The 17,316-nt window shown below is 44.5% G+C and overlaps 1 protein-coding gene across 1 annotated transcript; it reads right to left on the bottom strand.

The window, feature by feature from the left end:
• Positions 1 to 9,050: 9,050 nt before the first annotated feature.
• LOC308434202 (thymosin beta-10-like) lies at positions 9,051 to 9,185 on the bottom strand (the record flags this gene model as incomplete). Its single annotated transcript, XM_080934351.1, has 1 exon — positions 9,051 to 9,185. The coding sequence occupies one exon, from the start codon at positions 9,183 to 9,185 to the stop codon at positions 9,051 to 9,053; it is 135 nt and encodes a 44-aa protein (XP_080790477.1).
• Positions 9,186 to 17,316: the final 8,131 nt, after the last annotated feature.

The raw sequence follows: 17,316 nt of genomic DNA on the forward strand, positions 1-17,316 counted from the left end.
CATGAAGGTAGACATTGGTAGTAGGGTTACAGTCCAATTCAAGGTAGTTGGGAAGGTCTAAGAAGTGTGCTTTTTAAGGCAGGGTCTCACTAGGTAACCTTGATTGACCTTAAACCTGTATTAACTAGGCTGACCTCAAATTCACAGAGAACCACTGGCCTCTTGCCTCCCAAGTCTTGGGGTTAAAGGAGTATCCTATGATCCCAGCTGGTTTAAGAAGTTCTAGGTCAGTGAGTGCACTGGGTGGTCAGATTTCTTGAGCAGCTTCAGTCGTTTCTTTTGCTCACTAAACCTATTTCTCTCTGGATGTACCTCTACAAATGTTTGCTGCAGTAAATATTAAAAATGGATGTCTTATCGGTTATTGGCCCCTGAAGTCTCACTTCTTGGGCACTGTTTAATATGGAGCCATGTGCATGAACTCTGTCACTCGGTCCACGAGCCACACTCTCCACCTCATTCACTTCCCAGGCAGTTCACTCCGCCAGCCCTGGTGCTTCGGTCCCAGCGTGTTTCTTTATCCCACCATCCAGCACAAACATGACTCTAAGGCCAGATAGCTTTTCGTACAGGTTTATATATCCAATTCTCAATCCACAAACCCTCTATACAATTATATTACATCCAATAGACAAAGACACAAACTCCCTTCCATATGAGATAAAATGACCTACAGAAACCCTTAAAATATTCATATCTACTTATCGCCGATTATGTCCACCTGGATCTAGGTCTGCTTTCTTCAGCTCCCTCTTGCCTCTCCTCAATCTCTGTTCCTCTTCTGTTTTCCTACCTCCCCCCCCCCCGTCTGCCTCTTCACTGTCCAAACATGTATCACCTTAACATCAATCCACAGATGTTCATATGGATGGTCACGGGCAATTGTCTGTATTAATTGAGAAAACAGGATTGATCTTACCTAACGTGCTTTCCTATGAGGTTGGTACTATGTAGAGGTGGACTTCTGTAGCCTAGTCCCACTCCACGTTGGCAGTGATGGAGTAAGTACCTAAGAGTAGGTTCAGTGAGTGTAAGGATGTTCAGCGACTCCTTTGGCTGTGAGGAAGGATGTCTCCATTTATGAATCAGGTCATTCATTCATGAATGGATGCTGTTGTTTCTTTCAGGGGCTCAGAAGGATTTGTCACAGGCATGCAGGGAAAAGGGTAAAAAAAATCCTCAAAATTAGACCCTAAGGAGAACACATTTGTTCCATATGCCAGGGCTCATCAAAGGCTGCAGGTTATAGAGAAGGTTAAGATGGCAAGAGGAGCTTTTCTGTAGGCAGTGTTTAGCTCTTTTCCAGTCACTCTGGTGCTTACAAAATGGGCCAAAATGAAAATCACTGTAGTGGTAACAATGGAGGTTACACCTGGGCTCAGTGACACAAACTTGTCCTTACTATTAACCTAACTTGTATCACTGCTGGATACTCAACCTGCTGGTGTCAGGAGCCAAGTCAACGTCACTGGAGACAATGCCCTCTGGCAGGGTGATTACATCATACCAGTTACATCAAGAATAACACGGAATTCTGTCTTCCCTGGAGCAGACACTATTCTGGACGCATATTTGCTGTTCCTGCCTATAGAATTTTTTAGGCTCAGCATCTGTGGGCTTAACACATGCCTTATTTGCCACATGACATTCCACACAATATTGCTCCTAACCGAGGAACTAATTTTACAACGCCGAAGTGTGGTAATACTTTCATGCTTATGGGATTCCCCTGCCTTAATCTGTCCTGCAGCTCGCAGAAGCATCTGCTTTATGGAGGGGCACCATGTTTCCATGTGGGCAAGTGTGTCTGCAGGAAAAGCAGAACTTAGTGAGTACAGTGACTCGTATGCTTTGAGCCCGTGACCAATCCCTGTGTGTGTCCTCCTCCAACTAGAACACACTTGTGCAGGAGCCAGGAGGGGGCGGGGAATGAGGGTGTCTGAAATGTTTGTCCTGATAGCAATTTTCCTGGACAGACAGCTGTGAACATTTGCTTCCCGCACTTGTACTTTGCAGCTTTGGGTTCTATGGCTTTAAAGACACGTTTTTCCAGAGAAAAGAGTTTGTTGTAGTCAACACCACACTAAGTGGATGCTCTTATGTTTCCCCATGTCACCAAGCCAAGGGGTGAAGGGAGGTTGCTGTGCTGTCAAGAGCAGCCACTCTTCTAGTAGATTTGTTGCTTAAAATAGGGCCAGTAAAAGCATATGTAGGACCCAGGGGAATCTTTGGGCACACTGGTGGTATTCATGCTAATCTGGACCCTTGAGGGTCTCCCAGAGATTCACTAACCAATCAAAGAGCATACAAGGGCTGGACCTAGGCCCCTGCACATTGCACATATTTGGCAGATGTGCAGCTTGGTTTTCATGCAGGTCCCCCAACAATCGGGGCCAAGGCTGACCCTGGCTCTCTTGCCTGCCTGCCTGTGGATCCTGTTCCCCTGACGGGGCTGCCTTGTTTGGTCACAGTGGGAGAGGATGCACCAGTCCTGCAGTGACTTAAGGTGCCAGGGTAGGTTGGTACCCAGGGGAGACCTCCTACTTCTCAGAGGTAAAGGGGAAGGTATGTGTGTGGTAGACCATCTGAAGGGGGAACTGGGAGAAGTGAGCACTGTAAATGATATCAAGTGAATAAATAAATTAATTAGAAAAAAATGAATAAATTAATTAGAAGAAAAAAGTCAGTACTTCTAACAGGCAGGATTGCTAAGGATTCAGAGCCCTCCTGAATAAAGTTTTAGGTTATTGTATGAGGTCAAGATGATGGCTAGGTGCAAAGATAGTTGGAGACAAAAGGCAGGCAGACAAGTAGTGAAATAAGGCTTTCACTCTGACCTTGGGATTAGTGCAGAATGGTAAGTGTAGTAGCCATTCATACTTCCTTATGGCTATGCTTTTATGTCTTCATTCATCTGTATGATGTAGTTGCAGAATTGTAACTGTGGTAGCCATTTATACGTCCTTATGAATATGTGTGTATATCTTCAATTCATCTATATGATGCAATATTTCTTTCCACTTCTAAGGTATATTGCTGATGATTATATTGTATCACTATAATGAAACACCTGAATCAATTAATCTATAGAAAGACAGTGTTTGTTTGATTATGTTTCTGGAACTTCCAGTACCTAACTGGGTAGCCCAGTTGCTTTGAGACAGTGGTCAGGGTAACTGACCATAGCATGAGTTCATAGAGAGGTAAATTGTTTACATCATGAGTTAGGAAAGAGAGAAGCAGAGAACAATATAGTTCCCTCAAGATATATCCTAGTTATATAAGGACCCCAATACTAGATAAAACCAATGTGGACACTATTAGAGTTCTCTAAAGGAACAGAACATACACACACACACACACACACACACACACACACATACACACATACATCTATGTATACATGTATGTACACACATATATGTATACACACATGGGTGCGCACACACACATATACACACATATACACACATACTGGTATGTGTATCTATATACAGAAGAAAAGAAAGAACAGGTGTTAAGAGTTTCCTGGTCTGATCACTTTTAAATGAAGGCTTAGAGAAATTCATATTTTCCTGATATTCATTATCAAAGAATCTGACCTGACCCGGGGATCCCAGTACCTTCTGGAAAACCTGTGGCACCTCCCCTAAAGGAAGGGCCATGGCAGGGGGAGGGTAAATGGCAGGAGAACAGAAAGGAGATGAGAGAGCTGTGAACATGGCTGAGGGCAGAGAGTGGAGATCGGAGAGGAGCAGCCTGGGATGGGATGGAGTGGGTGGGTGGGAACTCTGAATAGAAATGTTGCTTTGCTAGCAGATTTCAGCTGCAGTCCTTCATTTTCCATTTCATGTTTTCTTTACATATCTGGTTCACAGCAGCTGGTTCCCCCATGGCCTTTGGTTGATAAAAACACAGCCCAGAGTTATGCAGTAAGTAATAGCAGACCCAGAGTAAACCTGTGATGAGCCAGATGAGCCCTAAGGTCCCAGGACTCAAACATCTGAAAGCCCATCAGCGCATCGTAGCAGGGCCTGGGAAACTCTTCCTCGGGAGGAAAGTCAAACCTTTCTAGGGCATGCACAATCTCCAGAACATTGTGGAGAACAGAATGAGCCTCTAGGAAGGATGGTTTCATGGAAGTATTTATGCTGTGAGAGACAGTGGAGCTGATGGCAAAATAGGGAGGTGTTCAGGCAACAGTGTTAGCAAAGGTGGCCCGAGGGCGCCTTCCCGGGAGTCTTAGAAGGTAGCAATTGATCTTTCTGTCACTACTATTCCCACTATTACCCCCTCACCCCAATGGCAGGAATGTGGTGAATGCCCTTTAATGTGTGTGAACTTGTTTATTACCCCCATGGTCTAGAGGGATTAATGGGATCATCCAAAGTCAGAAAAGAAGGACAAAGTCCCAAATGATCACAGAACCTGGATGCAAGCCTGTCTCTGACTGACTCACCAGCTCAGGTTTCCAAATACTGTTGTCTACAATTGGTGGCTGTACTGGCTGGTTTTGTGTCAACTTGACACAAGCTGGAATTATCACAGAGAGAGAGGAGCCTCAGTTGGGGAAATGTCTTCATGAGATCCAGCTGTAAGCCATTTTTTCAACTAGTGATGAAGTGGGGAGGGCTCAGCCCACTGTGGGTGGTGCCATCCCTGGGCTGGTAGACCTGGGTTCTATAAGAAAGCAGGCTGAGCAAGCCAGGGAAAGTAAGCCAGTAAGTGACATCCCTCCATGGCCTCTGCATCAGCTCCTGCTTCCTGACCTGCTTGAGTTCTGGTTCTGACTTTCTTTGGTGATGAACAGCGATGTAGAAGTGTAAGCTGAATAAACCCTTTCCTCTCCAACTTGCTTCTTGGTCATGATGTTTGTGCAGGAATAGAAACCCTGGCTGAGACAGTGGCTGTCCTTTGCTTATTGAACCCATACTCCCGAGCAGGAAGGCCTCACTTCTGTCTTAGAGCTCCGAACAAGACTAGCCTGGGGATGCTGTGGGTTAGTCACGATGAGGGTGGCTTTCTTTGGGCTCCTGAGATGTGTTTTGTTTATTTGGTGCTTACAGTGGAAAAAAGAAAGAAGAGGGAAAAAAGAAGTAAAAGAAAAATAAATAAAGGTGCTTGATGCTTCCCCCAGAAGCCCTGGGTCAGGGAGACTGGAAAGCAGAGAGCAAGAGAGAAGGAAGGTCCGAGGAGTTGTCAGAAGATGCCCAGAGAGTGACCTGGAGGCTGAGGGAAAAAAGGGCTCAGAGTTGCCAGGAACAAAATCAAGGAAGGACTGTAGGGAGTTGTCTTGGGGCTACCTGTTTCAAGGGGGGAGTTTCACAAACACTGCTATGGCTGGGGTCTGCATAGCCACCGTTTGATTTACTTTTTGAGTGGGTGCAATGGGGGAAAAAACCCAGAATGAGGTGGGTTCTCCTCCTTGGCTCTTGTTTTCCCATCTGTCTGTCTGTCTGAGGTGGGTTTCTGTTTCCAGGGGGGTGTGGTAGGATCCTAAGTTATTCCCTTCCCCTTTCAGGCCTCCTGCTATGTTTAGGTGACCTGTCTGGTTTGGCTGGAGTCCCATAAGAATGTGGGATCTCTTAATAAAGGACTGCAAACAAACAAGAAAAAAAAAAAAAAAAAAAAGAAAAAGAAAAAAATTGAACTAATCTATCATTATCTATCACTTATCATTATCTATGTATCTATCTATGTATCTATATATTTATGTACCTGTATATCTATCTATGTATCTATATATTTATGTGCCTGTGTATCTATCTATGTATCAATGTATCTATGTATTTACTTGTCTATGGAGAAGTTTTCTCTGGGTGATCATGTGATTCACCTTCTCTTGGCCTCTAAACTTTGAAGCTTAACTCACCATTATCCATGCCCCCCCCATCTCCTCCTGCCTGAAAGGCAGTGTCAGATTGAGGAGAAATAAAGGGATTCAAGACAAGAATTTGGCTCCCAGGATAGTCTCTGACTATGTATGAAGACTCAGACCTATGTTACCACATGTGTAAATCAAATGTGCCAGTAAGACCCACTTGGTCAAGTGAAAGCTAGCGAGGAAGTTGTTATGAGCTTTCTTTTGAAACTACGATCATTGACGAGCTAGACGCAGTGATTCTCACCTGTAATCTCAGCATACCAGAGGTCAAGGCTGGAAGATCTTGAGGTTGAGGATAGCCTGGGCTACCTAGACAGGTTAAAGACCAGGTCATAACCACAGAAAGAAAGAGAAACACCATCACTGAAGAGTGACAGCAAAGACCATGTAGAGTTCTGTTCATTATGTTAAGATCTTTGAGCAAGTTTTAGTCTTAGTCTGACCTAGCCCCCTCTCTTATTAGCCCATCCTTCAGTCTGAGAGTGAAGTGGATCACTCTTCAAACTCCATTTCTGCTCTGGAGTGTTACGATGCTTGACGGGGTGTGTAGCCAAACAACTTAAAAATGTAAGAAGTTTAACCGAAGCTATAAACTACGCTCTTTCCGGTTTTAGCAAAAGCTGGAACTATTTCTCTCTAGTTCCTCATGTTTTATGTATTTAAAAGATAAAACAGAGACAGAAACTGGTAGCGTATGCCCTACACATTTCCTTCCTTCTGATGTCTTTGGGATATTTTTCTTGGTTATTCTTTCTTCATCATGTATGTCCGAGAATAAAGGTGAAATTTACTGCTACACAGCTTTCTGGATGCCTATGCATAAAGACAGGGGTGGGGTGGGGAGCATGGAGCTCAGATCTTCTCTTTTGTGTTGAGAGGGGCCTCAGCTTTCACCAAGCCAAAGACTTGTTGACTCATCAGAACCCAGTCACAGCCACGGCAAATGCTCAACTCCGTATTTACTCATATTTATGCTCAACACCATATTTACTTACTTGTTAATTTTCGTGCAGGGATAGAAGAATGATTTTTGAACATTCTGAGAATATAATTTAAGGGAATTCAGGACTGAACTGCAAGAACGAGTCATTTGCTCAAGAGAAATGAGACAAGAGAGTGTTGAGCAGGCTTTGAGAAGCCTGAGAGATTTGTAGCAGAAACTGCTTTTGATGAAGCGCCCCACAGCAGCCTTGTGGGCATTGAGGAGGGAGCTCTTCCAGGCTCTTGATTACAACCAGACCACTATCTGTGGTTTTCTGTGATAACGACAATGCACGGTTTCTTGTACTCTGCCAGTTGGAACTTACTAGGATTCCTTTCAGGGGGACTGGAAAGCAGATAGGATGGAGCTCAGAGCCATCTTGGGTAGGCAGAGAACAGCAAGCCTGGAGACATAGTATGCGTCTCTGCAGAGCTTGGATTCATGCATGCACCACATGCCTACAATGGTTATAATTTTACTGAGCCCCAGCTCCATATTTCCAATAAGATTCTTGTGTTCTTATTTATACCCTTATAGTAAATATGCCCCTGATCCATTTTTAAGGCACTAGATTAACACACTTCTACATAGCAAGAACTCCTTATATAGAAAGTATGCCTGTCTCATTACAAAGTTGTTCATGTAGTACTTTCCAATAAGGACTTACTGATCCATTGATGAAATAATCAGATTGAGTTTCACAAAAACTAAGAAGCTGTTTTCTTGAAATATCTTCTATAGGGACTTTAGGTTAGACCTAGATGTGTAACAGGTGCTGCTCATATGATGTCTGTGGACAAATGGACTTCCTCTGTTCATGTAGATCCAGTTCTCAACAGGTACTGCCATAGATTGTCTAAGGGAAGACAAAGGATTTCTACCAAAAAACAAAACAAAACAAAACAAAACAAAACAAAAACAAACAAACATTGTTGCACTGGCTGATTTTGTGTATTAACTTGATACAGCCTGAGTTATCACAGAGAAAGGAGCTGCCCTTGAGGAAATACCTCCATGAGCTCCAACTGAGATTCTCAATTAGTGATCAGGCAGGGAGGGCCCAGTCCTTTGTGGGTGGTGCCATCCCTGGGCTGGTAGTCCTGGGTTTATAAGAAAGCAAGCTGAACAAGTCAGGGTAAGCATGCCAGTAAGCAGCACCCCTCTATGGCCTCTGTATTAACTCCTGCCTCCAAGTTCCTGCCCTCTGTGAGTTCCTGTCCTTACTTCCTTCATTGATGAGCAGCAATGTCGAAGTATAGGCTGAATAAACCCCTTTCTCCCCAACTTGCTTTCTGGTCATGATGTTTTGTGCAGGAATAGAAACCCTGACAAAGACAAATGTTCATGCTGATCCCTTGCCTACTTTGGCAGGAATGTAATAAGGAAGCCTTTAAAGACTTTTCTTTCCTTCTTAAAATAGTTCTGATGATTTAAAAAAAAGTTAGTCTTTTGTTTAATTTGAAAATGGTTTCACTGTGTATCAAAGGCTACTGTCGAAATCAATGTACAGGCCAGCCTCTTGAGTGGTAAGGTTACATTTAGAATGTCAACTTGATTTATCAGTGTACAAAGAAAGTTTGAGTCTACCTATTCACTTATGTTTTATATATGCATACAGCTGGTTGCTATATTAATTCCTAATTTTAGAGGTAAGAAAACTGAGACTCTGAGATGTGAAGGCTCATGGTTAATGACTCCCTCACACACAGCCAGTTACAAAGGTTGACTTTGTTATTTAAATTTTTAGCCTGCAAATTAGCTATTAGTAGGTAAAAGTAATCATAGTAATCACCAATATCCCTTGGCTACAAACCCTGTTACCTACAGTCATGGGCTGCCTACAGAATATGCTGGTGCAATTCTGGCCCAGCTGTTATGGGAATAGCCAACAGTTTTATTATTTTATTTTATTTTTATTTATTTTTTGCCATGAGATGTGTTTTATTTCCATCAATCATACAAATAATTTTTTTATAATATCCCAGGGTAAACCAGTAAAATTTGGAAGTCTGATTAGTGGGAGTGTCTTCTTCAGAGACCCACCAGCTGGTGTCATCAGCACGAGGAGTGCTGGGATTCACAGTGTAGCTTGTGGCTCATGTCCATCTTGCAGGTGGCTCTTCCTTCACATCACGAGGCGTTCTTGGAAATGAAGGAGTGGGGTGGGGAAATCTTCCTAGGCCTTTAGGAGATTTCACCCCTCTTTTCCTGTTCAGTGGTCTCTTTGATTGGCAGGGTGTTTTTTTCCTGCATCTTGGTTTTCTTCAGCTTGCTCTTATTGAACTTGGCGATTTCTCCCATGTCCGGCTTGTCTGCCATTTTTTTCTTACAACTTGTAGATTCTCTTTTTGAGCTTGTGCTCCAGGTGCTCCCTCTCGCAGCAAGAGACCGAAGATTGATTGATTGATTGATTGATTGATTGATTATAAGTACACTGTATCTGTCCTCAGACACACCTGAAGAGGGCATCAGATCACATTACAGATGGTTGTGAGCCACCATGTGGTTGCTGGGATTTGAACTCAGGACCTCTAGCAGAGCAGTCAGTGCTCTTAACCACTGAGCCATCTCTCCAGCCACTGCTTTTTAAATATTAGATTTAAAAATCCAATCCTATTAAAGTGGCCAAGAACTCAAGGCTACATAGGTGTAGGACCCTAGGGATAACCTACCATTATTGTTCTGCTAAAGGAAGATAGCAATAAAATGACTTCTAATATTAGCTTTACTCATAGATTGGTGCATTACTCAACCATCATTAGAGAAGCTTCTGCTTCCTTTTCTTCTTGATAATTTTCTTTATTTACATTTCAAAACTTATCCCCTTTCCTGGTTTCCCCTTCGGAATTCCCCTGTCCCATCCTTCTCCCCCTGCCTCTATGAGGGTGCTCCTTCACATACCCGCCCACTCCTTCCCACCTCCCCGCCCTGGCCTCTCCCTACACTGAGGCATCCAGCCTTCATAGGACCACGGTCATCTTCTCCCACTGATGCCTGATAAGGCCATTTCTGAGAAGCTTCTTGCAGTAGATGGTAATTAATAGAGACCCATAACTGGGCAATATTCAGAGAGCGAGAGGCTCTGGATTATGTAGTCAGCTCTAAATGGGATGTCCAAATGTGATGTTATCAAACTCTTTCCCACAAGGCTCAGGGAAGCATAAAGTTTGTAAGAACCAGAAGTGGTAGATGCCTCTAAGACCACATCATCCAGACACAGCAGGACTGATGCAGTCAGGAACTTAGACTGGCAGAATGCACAAGACCTGCATAGGTTCAGGCTGGATGGGGCTCCTAGCCCCGAGACGCAAGAGGCTCCTAGCCTCTAACAAAGAAGTTCTTTCCTGCTGAGGGGGGGGGAGGAGGAAGGGAAAATCAGTGGTGTTAGTACTGTAAATTGATGTTCACAAATGCTTGAAGGTCAAATCCTGAAGCCGTGCTAAAATACAGAAGCATCACTGGAGTGAGCATCTTCCACTTGAATGGATTCAGCCAGAAGTAAGAACTTGAAGAATAAGAAACAGGGTAGGTTAAAACTCACTAGAAACTTCTTAGAAAGTGTAATAAATTAAAACAAAAGCTAATCACCCACCCATTCACCCAACAAACCAACAAACGAATCAACCACAAAATCCCCAAACACTAGACCCAATACTGAAATTAGGAAAGAGTTCTTGGGCCATTGCTTTCTTGGAATACAGTAACAAGCTTTCCAGGATCACAGTGTAATTTACAGCAGGACACAGGAAAACCTCTGTTCACTTTGGAGCTGGAAAGAACAAGACCTGGGGGAAGGGGTTGTTGGTGACCTATTTATCTCCCCAAATACCAAGAATAGTTCTTTTGTTGATGAGGTTGGCAAGATGGGTATCCAAAAAATGGCCTCTCCTTTCTCCATCTTGCTTGTGTTAATGAGAAGCAGGCATGCTCTGAGATGGTTTGAGATAGCCTAGTCCAGGCCTCAGAACTGGAGGAACGTAGAGATAAAGCATCCATCTGCCCCAGCCTTGGTTTAGTCTTGTTACAGCATCTGCTCATTTACAGGAGCAGGAAGTTGCTGACTTATCTCCTTTGGTCCCAAACTGTGTGAACTTTGACTCAGTAAGTGGTGGTTGGCAAGCATGCCTGATGCTTTCACAAAGATGTCTGACTTAGCTAAAATTAGTGCCATGTAATCATGACTGCATGCTGTCCAGTATAATCCATCTTATAAAGAGGGGATGAGGGTTTTTAGACAGATTTTTAGCAGCATCATCAAGAAGAGCTTACAATCAGCCCTCAATCATGCCTCCTCAGGGAGAGGAACTGAGTGTGGTTCTCATAGATGACATACAACTCCCAAATCCTCTCCATTTGATTTTGATTAATGTCCGCGTCTTGCTGGAAGGCAGGTGTTCCTAGTGCTCAGGGAATTCAGCTCATTTCAGCCTCAGCATTGAAGGCACAAACAAGGCTGGAACCATCTCCAGAGGCTTGGAAAGTTGAACAGTTTCCTCCAGAGGGAGTGGGAAGGAATCCTTCCCAGCTGGCCTTGCGGTGACAAAGAGTGCATTAATTGTCACGATCGCATGAAGCAACCCTCCACCAATTGAGCAGAGTGGCTTTCGCCTCTCTTCTTCAAAAGACTAAACATTCTCCTTTAGATGAACCTGGACAAGAGAGGAGCTGAGATGTGGGGATGCAGGGATCTTTTCTTTGTCGTGAACAAAACAAAGCATAGAAGGTCTTTTACTTATTTGCCAACAATTATATATGCGAACAATGCATTTTGATCATATGCACTCTGCTGTACCCTCTTTTCCTCCACAGGCACCCCAACACATCTGAATCCTTTCCTGATCTTTCTTTCTTCATAACCCACTGTGTTCAATTAGCACTGCCTGTTGGAATGTTGGCTGATCTTGTTGATGTCACCATGTGTAGCTAATCATAGCCGAGGCAAGATCATGGGTGCTGTGCTCATGCTATGCCCTGAAGAGAGTATTTCCCAGCTACCCTTCCTGTCCTCCTTTTCTCCCCTCTCTTCTGAAAAATTTCCCCATCCTTTAAAACTGACCAGCTTTTGAATCAGATAGCTGCTTTGGAAATGCATCTCAGGCATTTCCTTTGTGTATGTCTGAGAGGACACTGACATATACAATACTGACAGTCATTGAGTCAGAGTCCCCATGGAATGACTGAGCATATAGCCCAGTGAAGAATGCTTTTCCATCACACAGAAGGCCCTGAGCTGGGTCCTTAACAACACAGAAAGTAAATGACTCCATTTGCTCCCTGGGTAGATAATGTGAAGTGATGCTTGCTCTGTTGATATGTGATAATGGAGAAAGAGAGTGGGTGCTCTATAAATGGTCTTGTGCTCACAGGAAGAACCATTGACAGAAATGAGATGGCTCAGTTGGTGAAACGCCTGGTGGAGAAGCATGAGGACCTGAGTTCAGTCTCCTACCGTACACACAAAATCCAGGTATGGTGTCACCTGTGCTACTAGTGCTGGGTAGAGGGGAACACAGACTGCCTGGGTCCTTTGAGATCCATGGCCAGTCGTTCTAGCCAATCAATGAATTCCAGATTTTTTGAGAGACACCATTTCATAAACCAAGGTAGGGAGTAATAGAGAAAGACACACAATGTCACCCTTGGGCCTTCTCCTGTGTGCACAATCATATATGCTTGTGACACACACAAACACACACACACAGAACTACTTGACTTTTGCTTCGTTTATTTTATTGATAAATTAAAATCTGTAGCTAGCATAGACTGCAAGCTCAATTGTAACTAATTTGGCATAAGCCTGCATCATCATCCCGGGAAAATAGATAAAATTCCACAAAGGATGTTTATGAAAAAATAAACCATAGACGCTTTGTAATTTGAGCGAACATTCTTATCTGAAAATTGCTACCTGCCAAAATTGAAAGTCACCAAATGGTTTACCAGCAGGCTCCTTATAATACGACCGTGGAATGGTAGTCTAGCAGTGAGCACTGGGTGTCCTTTACTGAAACTCTCCAGATCAGGGACCTGGCTCAGTTGGTCAAGGGTTCCCCCATGTGTGCAGAAGAAGCCAAGTTCAGTCCCCTACAACCCACATAAACTCATTCATTTGGGAATGTAAGCTAATTAAACAAATGAAGCTTCAAGTTTGCTGTCTGTGTATCACACTTCCTGCTCAAAGGAGCTCACCCAACTCTGCTCTCCACTTGAGAGTCACCATGCTTATGGACCACCGTCTTCCATGACGCCCAGAACAGTCAGTCAAAACATGACTGAGTATAGGACTCTCACCTCCCACTTGGTGGCCTTGGTTTTGGGTAAGTGACCGTTTTAGACGGAAATATCGATCAAGTCACAATGGTCTGTGGTATATTCTCTTCACAAACCTCTTAGAATGTAGCCTATTTCCCCAGGATGAAGTGACTTCCATAGGCTTATACCCAGTTAGTCATAGACTCAGTAACATTCTAGTTAGTACCACCCAGCTTTTTTTTTTTTTGATAAAATAAATCAAAACACTACGTATCAAGTGGCAAACAGGAGCAATAGCAACTAGTATATAATGCCTGCAATTGGTTTCTCAAAGATGCCAGTAGTCATTCAAGATTTCATCAGTAATAAAACTTGAGGGCTTTGGCACCCCAAGACACTTCTAGCACTGAGGAAGCCTGTGGGTTCTTGTCAATGGCTCCTTTCTCTCCCCACTCACCTCTGGGGTGACAAGCAGCTTATCTATCTCAGGAGTGGCAGCCCCAGTGCCAGACTTCATGTTCTTATCACTACCCTCCATGGCTCCTCCAAGCAAACAGTGAGCCCTACTTGACTCAGGCTAAGAGCTGTATTGATTACTAACTTCAAACATCTGGTTCTCGTTAGGCGGGCGTGGTAGCAGACAGACCAGAGCGGGTTGCTGTACTGGCTGGTGTGGTCACTCAACAACCATCAGGACTAGCTATAAAGAAAATTTAACATATCCTGTAATTACAGTCTGCCCAGCATAGAGCAGCTGAAGACTCTGCAGATCTCATGTCAGGGTGGGGAAGATGTTTATTGTATCTGTCCTACACATTTATTTACTTGGAGGTCAGAGGCTGCTGAAATAGGGCCACCCCTAGTCCTGATGCTCCTGCAAGGGCAGGGTGGCTTCTTGTTTAGGTCAGAGAGCTCCGGTGAGGCTCCAGGCAGATGGTCCCCTAATGTATTTACAGACTTTGGAATTTGGCCTGATGGACGAGGACAATTGGAACTTGTCTGGAATAAACAAACCCTTACCCTCCACAGCGAATTGGGCCCTTTCCTGGACCTCCACTAACCCTTCTGATAGCGCCTTTGGGGACCTTTAACTGTCCCCTACTAGCTTTAGGGTGACAGAAACAGTGAAGAAGCACTGGGTATTTAGCACATTTGCTCTTAAACCCTTCATAACTCCCGTGGGTCAGGCATTTTTATGTTGATTTAAGGACAAGCAAGGAACTGGTGTTCAAGTTTTCAGGTGGGGGAAGGGTGTCCTCAGGATGCTAGCCTAGGAAGAACATCCCCCGCCTGCTGTTTCTCCTAGTAGGAAAACTGTGAGGTGGCCCCTTCCCCCACACCCCTCATAATATTTTAGGCAGACTGACTGTAACAATGGTTGCTATGAGGACCCTACAATACTGTGTTATTGATGCTGCTCTTCATGTTGTTTTGACAAAATACCAGCTGAGATCAGCATAAGGAAGGAAGGAAGGGTTTCTCTCAGTTCACAGCTGGATGTGCAGGGTATTGTGGCAGGGGAGGCCTGGAGTGTGAGGAAGCTGGTCACAGTGTGTGTCTACTCACAGGAGGAAGAGAGAAGGGGGAGAGAGGGGGGGAGGGAGAGGGAGGGAAAGGGGGAGGGAGGGAAGGAGGGAGGGAGGGAGGGAGAGAGGGAGGGAAGAAGAGAAGGAAGGAAGAAGAGAGAGGGATGGAAGGAGAGGGAGAGAGGGAGGGAGAGAGAAAGAGACAGAGGAGGGAGAGAAGGAGGGAGAGAGAGAGGAGGGAGGGAGGGAGAGAGAAAGGGACAGAGAAGAGAGAGAAGGAGGGAGAGAGAGAGAGGAGGGAGGGAGAAAGAAAGAGAGAGAAGAGGGAGAAAGGGAGAGAGAAAGAGAGAGAGGAGGGAGAGAAGGAGGGAGGGAGAAAGAGAGAAGAGGGAGAGAGGGAGAGAGAGAAAGAGAGAAGAAGGAAGGGAGAAAGAGAGAGAGGAGGGAGAGAGAAAGAGAGAAGAGGGAGAGAGGGAGAGAGAGAAAGAGAGAAGAGGAAGGAAGGGAGAGAGAAAGAGAGAGAGGAGGGAGAGAGAAAGAGAGAGAGGAGGGAGAGAGAAAGAGAGAGAGGAGGGAGGGAGGGAAGGAGAGAGAGAGGAGGAAGGGAGGAAGGGAAAGAGAAAGAGAGGGAAGGGGGAGAGAGAAAGAGAAGGAGGGAGGGAGAGAGAGAAAGAGAGGGAGAGAGAGGAGGAAGGGAGAGAGAAAGAGAGGGAAGGAGGGAGAGAGAATGAGGGAAGGGGGGAGAGAGAAAGAGAAGGAGGGAGGGAGAGAGAGGGAGGGAAGAAGGGAGGGAAGGAGAGAGAGGAAGAAGAAAGAGGAAAAGAGGAGGGAGGGAGGGAGAGAGAGAGTGGGAAGGAGGGAGGGAGGGAGGGAAGGAGAGAGAAGGAGAGAGGAAATGCTGGTACTCAGTTTACTTTTCCCAGCCCATAGGAAGGTGCCACACACATTTAAGGTGGGTTTTACCTTCTCAGTTAAGCCTTTTTGGAAACAACTCTAACACAGACTCCCAAAGTTAGGTGCTTCCACAGTAATCCTAAATCTAGTCAAGTTGATAACAAAGAGTCATCATCAGCAATAGGAGCCATTAAAGGTCAAGAGCCTCTGCTCTTGCAGAGGACCCAGGTTCAGTTCCCAGAATCCACTTGGTGGCTCACAACCATTTGCAATTCCTGCTTCAGAGGATCAGATCCTGTCTTCTGACCCCCATGGGCACCAGATACACACATATCACGGCACACATACACATATGCAGACAAAAGTCATATATACCTAAAGTAAGAAAAAAATGACAGAGGAACTGTACTCTAGTGTACAGTCTAGTCTTCAAGTGTATTAGAAACTGTGGCTGAGATACTTGTGGGGAAACAAGAGGAAACCAATCTAAGAGATTATGAAGTAGATGGGAAATTGTGAAAATCAAGAGAACTCAGTTGGGGAGGTCTTTCTGTCTCTGTCTCTATCTCTGTCTCTCTGTCTCTGTCTCTGTCTCTCTGTCTCTGTCTCTCTCTGTCTCTCTCTTTCTCTCTCTCTCTCTCTCTCTCTCTCTCTCTCTCTCTCTCTCTGTGTGTGTGTATGTGTGTGTGTGCAGAGGAGACATCAGGGCTGATCTTTCACAAAGCTGTAAAGCAGACATGGGGAATTGTTTTGACTTATTTTTTTAATCCCCAAGTTTTTCTTAAACTGTTTTTTTTAAAAAATTAAATGAGTATATTTAAATAAAAGTTTGAAGATTTTTATTTTTAAGTGTGTGTATGCAAGTGTGGCTGTAAGGAAGTGTGGGTATATGAGTATAGGTGCCAACAGAAGTCAGGTGCACAAAATTCTCCCCCTAAACTCTCAGAACTGGCGTTGTGAGTGGTGGGAGTTGCCTGATGTAGGTGCTGAGAGACAAACAGGGACCCCCTTTAAGAGAATTATGTTTTCAATCACTGGGCCATTTTCCCTGCCCCTCAACTAAAAATTTAAATGCCAAGGAATGTATTGCTATAATGGAAACTTCATGTATTACTAAACTGGTTGGGGAAGTTTTGGAACAGACAATGTTCTCACACAGAGAGGTTAACCACCAAAGAGAGCCAGTCACGGAGGAAGTAAGATCTGGAAGCTAGCCAGTAAGTCAGAGGCAAGCATGAGGAAAAAGCTGTACCTTAGTCTCCGAGGAAACTTCCATAGCTTAGATTATCACAGTGGCCCAGGTGGCCAAGGGGAAGAGGTACAGACTCAGTTATCAGGTCTTATAGAAAGACTTGGGCATAGTGGCATACCATTGTTATCCCATCTCTCTGAATGAAGAAACAGGAGGGTCATGACTTCAAGGTCAGCCTGAGCTACATAGTTAGCCCTTGTCTTAAGCTTGCCCCCACCACCCAAAACAGCTCTAAACAAGCAAACGACAATAAGATATACTATTATTATCTTGAGACAGGGATGGTGCTGTACAAAATTCTGAAAGGCTAGACTGGTGCTGATACCAACCAGAGGGAGGAGGCCAAACCAGGTGGAGAAGGATGGGGAGAGGATAGGGTGGGGTGTGCTTGGAGAGAGTCATATCTGACACAGCCAATGATTCTGCAGTCACTCTGTACACTGTGACCTACCTCACCTGTGACCATTTGAAAGAGGAGAAAGGTACATTGCACAGCGGTTACAGAAAGATGAGTACACTCTATGGT

The sequence above is a fragment of the Micromys minutus genome (assembly GCF_963924665.1).
Source record: "Micromys minutus genome assembly, chromosome: 1".
Lineage (NCBI taxonomy): Eukaryota > Metazoa > Chordata > Mammalia > Rodentia > Muridae > Micromys > Micromys minutus.